Source organism: Toxorhynchites rutilus, chromosome 1 (assembly GCF_029784135.1).
Source record: "Toxorhynchites rutilus septentrionalis strain SRP chromosome 1, ASM2978413v1, whole genome shotgun sequence".
In the NCBI taxonomy this organism is placed as follows: domain Eukaryota; kingdom Metazoa; phylum Arthropoda; class Insecta; order Diptera; family Culicidae; genus Toxorhynchites; species Toxorhynchites rutilus.
In genome coordinates, this window is record NC_073744.1 from 23,504,892 (window position 1) to 23,513,903 (window position 9,012).

The 9,012-nt window shown below is 39.2% G+C and overlaps 1 protein-coding gene across 1 annotated transcript; it reads left to right on the forward strand.

Moving 5' to 3' along the window:
- The first annotated feature begins 5,600 nt into the window (after positions 1-5,600).
- On the forward strand, positions 5,601-7,705 carry LOC129762453 (heat shock protein 70 A1). The gene has a single exon (XM_055760712.1). It carries the CDS (start codon positions 5,627-5,629, stop codon positions 7,535-7,537), a length of 1,911 nt encoding a protein of 636 aa, XP_055616687.1. The 5' UTR covers positions 5,601-5,626; the 3' UTR covers positions 7,538-7,705.
- The last annotated feature ends 1,307 nt before the right edge of the window (positions 7,706-9,012 follow it).

The following is a 9,012-nucleotide window of genomic DNA, read 5'->3' on the forward strand; positions in this document are numbered from 1 at the left end:
ATCACCTTATTAACTTGGAAAACATTTTCAAACAATTACAAAACTACAACTTAAAATTAAATCCCAAAAAATGCTCCTTCTTCAGACCAGACGTAACATATCTAGGTCACAACATTTCAGCGGCAGGTATACAGCCCGACCAATCTAAGTTTTCAGCGGTAACAAACTACCCCACACCATCATCAGCAGATGAAGTGAGGCGTTTTGTTGCCTTTTGCAACTATTACCGGAGGTTCATACAAAATTTCGCAGAAATAGCGTACCCATTAAACAAATTGCTCAGAAAAAACGCAAAATTTGATTGGTCTCCCGAATGCCAAAATGCATTCAATAAATTGAAAAACGAACTTATCTCACCAAAAGTTCTCAAATTCCCCGATTTCACACAAGAATTCACCCTAATAACCGATGCTTCAAAAATAGCATGCGGCGCCGTCTTAGCCCAAGAAAACGACGGTATAGAACTACCCATTGCATACGCAAGCAAAGCCTTCACAAAAGGTGAAGCCAATAAATCGACAATTGAACAGGAATTGACAGCAATTCACTGGGCAATTACGTACTTTAGACCATACCTCTACGGGAGGAAATTCACAGTAAAAACGGATCACAGACCGTTAGTATATTTATTTTCAATGAAAGATCCCTCATCAAAACTCACAAGAATGAGGTTGGATCTTGAAGAATTCCATTTTGATGTAAAATACGTTCAAGGTAAGCTAAATGTGACTGCAGATGCGCTATCACGAATAGCAATTAATTCCGAGGCACTTAAAACTATAAAAGTCCTGGGTATACAAACCAGAGCAATGACTAGAAAACTAAACGAAACGAATAACGACACAGAAATTACAGACAATAATTCAAACCCCGACGATACTGAGTCTGATCAGCTCAGAGCGTACGAGGCTATTGAACCCCGAGAATGGCAAAACCTACCTAAACTTCTATGCGGACGCGCATTAGAAATGAATAAAGAAACAAACGCTAGCGGAAACAAAAATTTGAAATGCGCAATAATGAATAAAAAAAGAACCGAAGAAAAGTCGTCGACAATAATTGAAAATGCAAGCAACACAAAAGAATCCCTGGGAAAACTAGTAAAGAAAGTTGAAAATATGGCCAAAAACTTGAAAATTAGCATGATAGCTCTAGCGTTATCAAGCGTAATTTTCCAAATATGCAGCGTGCAAACCTTTAAGAAGATTTGTAATGACACGCTCAAAGACTTGCAAATAGTGCTCTACACACCCAAGCGTGTGATAGAAAGCCAAAACGAAAGGTTCGAAATTATAAAAAACAATCACGATACACCCACTGGTGGACATACAGGAGTCACCAGACTATACAAAAAGTTAAGCAGACTCTATTCTTGGAGTGGCATGAAAAAAGATATCAGTAGCTACATCAAGAAGTGCATAAAATGCCAGCAAAATAAACACACAATACGAACAAACGAAAATTTCGTCGAAATTAAAACACCCCAAAAAGCATTCGACTGCGTATCGATTGACACAATTGGACCATTTAACAGATCCAATAATGGAAACCGATACGCACTGACCATTCAATGCAACTTAACAAAATACATCATTATTAAACCCACAATAGACAAACAAGCATCCACCATAGCCAAAGCCTTCATAGAAAACTTAATTCTGGTCTATGGAATTCCAAAACTCATCCAAACAGACCAAGGAACTGAATATAAGAACGAGTTATTCGAAAACATAGCTTCATTACTGAAGTTTAAACAAAATTTTTCCACTCCATATCACCCTCAATCAATAGGAAGCCTGGAAAGGAACCATCGTTGTCTTAACGAGTACGTAAGGCAATTCGTCAACCAAGCACAGAGTGACTGGGATGAATGGTTGCCTTACTACACATTCTGCTACAACACAACACCACACACAGATTTCTCATACACTCCATTCGAGTTAGTTTTTGGAACGAATGCTAAATTACCACAAAACCTCACAACAAGCACATATGTAGAACCAATTTACAACATGGATTTATATTACAAAGAACTTAAATATAAACTACAAATAGCATCAAATACCGCTAGGGAAATAATTGATAAGGTAAGAAAAGCCAGAAATGAGACACAGAAAACCATGGCTAGACCATCAAAAGTAGCCATTAATGATCTAGTATTCCTATCAAACGAAAACAGATCCAAATTAGACAAAGTATACGTAGGACCATATATAATAATTGACATTAAACACCCTAACGTAACAATAAGAGATGATCAAACCAATAAAGTCCAGACTGTACATAAAAACAGAATAATACCATATGAGCAACCCCACCCTAAGGGGAAAGGGATACCTAGTTAGCAGTTAATCCTTCCGACAGTTATTATCAAATGTAAAATGTATATATTAGTTAGTTAGCAGTTAATCCTTCCGACAGTTATTATCAAATGTAAAATGTATATATTAAACAAATATTAAAAATAAATATATTTATAAGCAAATAGAACACCCAACGAAGACAATCCGTATAATCATATTATAAGGATAATCTTTATAAACAAACTTAATTTTTACCTGAATACACGAAAAATGTACATATCACAAACATTGAATAAACACTAAAATTGTAAGGTCAGACGAATCTTTCCACCTAATTTAACTTGAATGACTTCTCAATGTTACGTCATTCTCCGAAAGGGGAAAGGTGTAATATGATCACGCTTAAACCCAACTCATCAATATTCGAGGCCTCTAAGGCAATAAACCACCCCGAGGGCGCTGGGCGATATAAACATAAAATGTGATACGATACCCGAGCCAGCAATCTGGCCCAAGGGTTCGTTTACTATTTATGATTGTATAACTCGACGCGCACCAAGGGCAGCGGCGAGTTTGTCTTCCTTCCGCCCCGCTGCGAGTTTAGCTAGCAGCAGAAATTTAACCAAACATGTGGCGCGCATCCGGCACACATGTTTCAGCACTTTCTTTTCCTATTTACTTTGACCCACAAAGAAGTGCTTTCTCTCTCTCTCCGAAGAACGCGTCTGACCAAGGCCATCACAGCACACTCTAACTGCTGGTGCGATGCTCCGCCCAGCATAATTTGTAAATATTCTGTGTAGAGTTTAAGCCTATTTTTGTAAACTAGTATTTAAGCCCCGAGAGTCTTTTCTTTGAATACAGATGTCAGTTGACAGTATACAGTAGAGAGGCGACGCTTGTACGAATAAGCGTTTGTGTTTATTAATTTACCAAATCCGAAAGTCGACGCCACTGAATGGCGTAAGTTCCTTCTTCACGTTTACAAATGGTTTGTTATCTGTTTTCAGAATAATGGTTTTTATTTCTCTACAAGATATGAAGATTGACTCAAACTCATAATCGCTGGTTGATATCTCAACTCGATTTCGAAGACGTTGGTCAATTTTCGAACTTCACCATTAATATGGTATCTCTTGTCATTGCAACTATCTTTAGCTCTAGAAAAATCTAGAAACCATAAAATTTCTAAAAATAACGATTTCAAAAACCACCTGATGAAATAATTGATGAATACTCCTTCCGAATACATAAAAAACTCGTAGATAAGACTAAAGACAACTAAAGATAATTGCAATGAACAAGAGATACCATACTTATGATGGAATTCGGAAATCGACCAACGCCTTCGAAATCGAATTGAGATTTCAACCAGCGTACGATTATGAGTTTGAGTCAATTTTCATACATCAGCACATACATTCACGCTTCGTAGAGAAATAAAAACCATTATTCTGAAAACAGATAACAAACCTTTTAACTCTCATATGACACTATGACTTTATCCAAATAGAATGTTTCGAAAGCTTGTTTTCGACTTTCAAAAGAAGGGAAAAGAGATCTGCATGGTGGAGTACGATAACGGGTTTGAGTCACTGTATCGTTCAGCGAGAAATATATTTTTGTGGGTGGCAATATAGTTGCAACGGCCTTATAAAGGGTTTAAACCTCCATCTTCAAAATTGGAAAAAGAACTAGACACCCCATTGTATTTAAGATTTCGCAACTTTATTTTGAAAAACTGGAAGTGGGTTATATCTTTGATAGAACCGCAAGGTGGACGTAGAACTAACGTCGACTTAGCAATCAATAAGTAACAAGCATATGAATGTTAGACGTTTCATCTTTCGAATAAAGTGATTATCACACTTCGTTTAGCCGGAAAAGAATTATTAACGTTCAAAGAGGGAATCGATTCCTCCTCGGAAATACCCACTCCCCAAACCCCGACAATTGGAATCATCGTTGAACCTGATCAGGATTATTAACGCTTGAGAAGGAATGGATTCCTACTCGGAATTACACAGCGAAAATAAGACCCCCTTCTCAACAATCCCAACTTCCCAATAACGACGATCGATTGCAGCATTCGTAGGCAAATAATTTTATAACGCTGCTTTTATAAATGTGATTTCTCCGATATGCAATATAAAATATCCACTTCGATCATATCCACTACATCGTATCATACCATATCAAATCCATAATCAATCCGAGTAGAATAGTACCCGCTGCTTGCATCTGATTTGCTATGCCGATTTCCATAGGCTCTATGGTTTTGAAGTCTGTGTTAGGGAAGCATTCCGATTTCCAGAAACGCAAGCAAGTACAAAAGTACCCGCAGCTCGCATCTATTTTGCAATGCCGATTTCCCCAGGCTTCATGATTTTGAAGTTTGTGTTAGTGAAAAATACCTATTTGCAGAAACTCAAACGAATACAAAAGTACCCGCTGCTTGCATCTAATTTGCTATGCCAATTTCCCCTGGCTCCATGGTTTTGAAGTCTGTGTTAGGGAAACATCCATCCATTCCAGCGATCGTACCTCAATCGTTGCGCAATTATAACTGAGTTGATTTCCAAGCGGCACTCGCTTATATACCGATTGGTGTGATTTCAATAGCCTGTTTTAAAAGCAATTTTAGGGCTATTGAAACAAATTTTTGGATCAAAAAGTAACAATCATATAACGCGTAGACATTTTATCTTTCGAATGAAGTGTTTATCATACTATTTCATTCAGTTGTTTAGGAGCTATTAACGCTCAAAATCTCGTTCTCCGGCGTAACGCTTTCATTTGCGAAAGTTTGAACTTACACCCCAGTATAGAAATGAAAGACGTAGTTCTACGTCAAAAATCATCAGCTTGAAAATGTCGTATATTGCGAAGCGCGTATTTATGTTCTGGAAAAATCGAGATGCATAAGGAAATGAATAGAATGCACTCGAATCTAATTGTACCATCCACAGCTTTCGGGTAGTTTTGACACACAACTGTATGATATCAGTTGATGATTCATGTCCAGCATAACAACAGGCGAATTCTTTCACACCATCTAGCGGAGAACGAAACCGCTCGAATTGTGTGGAAAATACTCGAATGATCGTGAAGGCATCTCCGATTTTCTAGATTTCTTTGCTTTCCCCATATATACGGACGGTTCGGGTATGGCTCATCAGTTCAATTCGAGCAAGATAGCAGCAACGAGCTAAATTGAGAGCAACAAGTGAAGCAAACCAATTGCGAATAATAGCGCGCTAAAGTAAAAAAGTGCATTTCGGTGAACAAGAGTGAATAAAGTTGCACCATACACAAACAGCAAAATGTCTGCGATCGGAATCGATCTAGGTACCACGTACTCTTGCGTGGGTGTGTTCCAGCATGGTAAAGTGGAAATCATCGCAAACGACCAGGGTAACCGAACCACTCCCAGCTATGTGGCTTTCTCGGACACAGAACGTCTAATTGGTGATGCGGCAAAGAATCAAGTGGCGATGAACCCCAAAAACACTGTTTTCGATGCCAAGCGGTTGATTGGACGCAAATTTGACGACCCAAAGATTCAGGCGGATATGAAACATTGGCCGTTTAAAGTTGTGAACGACAGCAGCAAACCGAAAATTGAAGTTGAATTCAAAGGCGAAAGGAAACGATTTGCTCCGGAGGAAATCAGTTCGATGGTGTTGATCAAAATGAAGGAAACTGCTGAGGCGTATTTGGGAAAGACGGTGAAGAATGCAGTTATTACTGTTCCGGCTTATTTCAACGATTCTCAACGCCAAGCGACGAAAGATGCTGGAGCGATTGCAGGACTCAACGTGATGAGAATCATCAATGAACCAACGGCAGCTGCATTGGCTTACGGTTTGGACAAAAATCTCAAAGGAGAACGAAATGTGTTGATTTTCGATTTGGGTGGCGGAACCTTCGACGTGTCGATTCTCACCATTGACGAAGGATCGCTATTTGAAGTGCGAGCCACTGCGGGAGATACTCATTTGGGAGGTGAAGATTTCGATAATCGAATGGTATCACACTTTGTGGAAGAATTCAAGCGTAAATACAAAAAGGATGTTTCAACGAATCCACGTGCTCTGAGACGTTTGAGAACGGCGTGTGAACGAGCCAAGCGCACACTTTCATCGAGTACCGAAGCAACGGTCGAAATTGATGCGCTATTGGATGGAATTGATTATTATACCAAAATCTCTAGAGCTCGTTTCGAGGAACTATGTTCGGATTTGTTCCGCGCTACTCTACAACCAGTTGAGAAGGCCCTTTCGGATGCCAAAATGGATAAACGTTCAATCGACGATATCGTTTTGGTTGGTGGTTCAACTCGAATTCCAAAAGTGCAGTCACTTCTCCAGAACTTTTTCTGTGGAAAGTCATTAAATCTCTCGATTAATCCCGATGAAGCCGTTGCTTATGGTGCCGCAGTACAAGCCGCCATTCTCAGTGGAGATAAAGACGAGAAGATTCAGGATGTTCTGCTGGTTGATGTTGCCCCGTTATCACTGGGAATCGAAACAGCCGGAGGAGTGATGGCTAAACTGATTGAGCGCAACAGTAGAATTCCATGCAAACAAACGCAAACTTTCTCCACCTATTCCGACAACCAGCCAGGTGTCTCGATTCAGGTATTCGAAGGGGAACGAACCATGACCAAGGACAACAACCTACTTGGACAGTTTGATCTATCTGGAATTCCTCCGGCTCCTAGAGGTGTTCCACAAATTGAAGTCACATTCGATCTTGATGCAAACGGTATCCTGAACGTCTCCGCCAAAGAGAAGAGCACTGGAAAGGAGAAGAACATAACGATCAAAAACGACAAAAGTCGATTGAGCCAAGCGGAAATTGATAAAATGGTTTCTGATGCTGAGAAATACCGCGAAGAGGACGAGAAGCAGAGGGAACGAATTTCGGCCAGGAATCAATTGGAAGGTTACTGCTTCCAGTTGAAACAATCGCTGGACACTGCTGGAGAAAAGCTGAACGAATCGGACAAGAACACAGTGAAAGATAAATGCGATGAGACACTGCGCTGGCTGGATGGAAACACGATGGCGGAAAAGGATGAATATGATCACAAAATGCAGGAACTGAGCCGAGTATGCAGTCCCATTATGACACGATTACATCAGGGTGCAGCTTCTGGTGGAGCTAACTGTGGACAACAAGCTGGTGGATTTGGAGGCCGAACGGGTCCTACTGTCGAAGAAGTGGATTAAGCAAATTATATTATTAGCTTAAAACGACTGATTAGATTTTTAGTTTCAAATATTTATTATTTTAGCTCCTAGTACAATTGATTTTGTATTTATTGTTATTAATTTGTAAACAAGTTGACTAAAACACTCTTAAAATTAATTGATATTGGCTGAACTTGAAAAATACATAACTAGTTCTATCAGATATTGAAAACATTTCATTCAGAATCCGAAAACCTGCGCTCCCATTGTTAAATCTGATCGTGTTTTGTTGAGATTAGTTTGAAGCTTGACACAATGGCAACTATATTGCCACCAACGATTTTATCTCTTTCTCTTCTTCAACAATAAATTATCACTTCTAGACTTATGTGGTAACAAGTTCTGATATCTAGCAACATGCATGATTTTTTGAGCGTGAAAAAATCAAAACTATTCATTTTGGAGCCATTTTTGTGTTTGAAACTCCCACTTTAGAGCAACAAGAGTAAATTTCCCGAAAAGTAATTGAAAAACAGTCAATTTTTTCGAAGTTTTCAATACATATGAACGGTTCAGAAACATACACTGCATGTATGTTTCGTTATAGAGAAAAATGTGTTCTCTCTTGGAACGAGATGTATGACACTCATTGAACACGAGTGCGGTTTTTGAACACGGCGCAGAACTCAGATACGAAACAGCTGTCCTCAGAGTGTTCATACACTGTTTGACCGAAGCTAAATATTTGACTTTTTTGGACAGATAAAATTTGATCAACGTGTACTGATCAAATACATTCGACATTAAACACGACAAGCAAATCAAGTAAAGTGAAGTGGAAGGTAAAACGTAATGTCAGAATTGCCGTTCGGACGTATCCCGTAAGTTTGAACGTATTTACATAGATGGTATCCAAACAACACCAAACACTGACTACAGTTTCACGGTTGATTGTCGTTATGAACCAGCACAAAAAACAAAGCTGCAAATTATGCGCCAGTGGCGGTACCACGATTAAAGCACTCCCTGAATCACATTAGCCGAGCCAGCTGGCGGAAGCATATACATAAAGGTTACTAGGTTACTATTTTCAACGACAACTGTTTATTTATTATACTGCTTCAAATACCTTCGACGAAATCAAATGTAACCATACCAACGTAAGTAATACAAGGGTCACTATTTATATTTCGGGAATTGGCAACACTGATGTCATGTGAGTCTATCTGACGGTTCCATCGTAAAGTTTGACATTTTTGACGATATACGTACTCAAGACGGATCTATGGTACTAGGTGAGGCCGTTTCGTCACTAAGTTGGTTAGGGGAGCGGTATATGAAAACAGTACGGAAGAAAGCAAAAGGGGAATTATTTCCTTGAAGCGTGAAAGAGACAGACTGATCAGGAGCGAGCTTCGGCACTAGCGTATTGTGTTTTGTTTACAAACAAAACACAGTATATTTCCAAGATGGCTGAAGAGTGGTTTTAGCAAGTTGGCCCACCTTAGGATATA

What these genes read in the sequence shown, in the direction of transcription:
- LOC129762453 (XM_055760712.1), top strand. Translation starts at nt 5,627, where the DNA reads ATGTCTGCGATCGGAATCGATCTAGGTACCACGTACTCTTGCGTGGGT.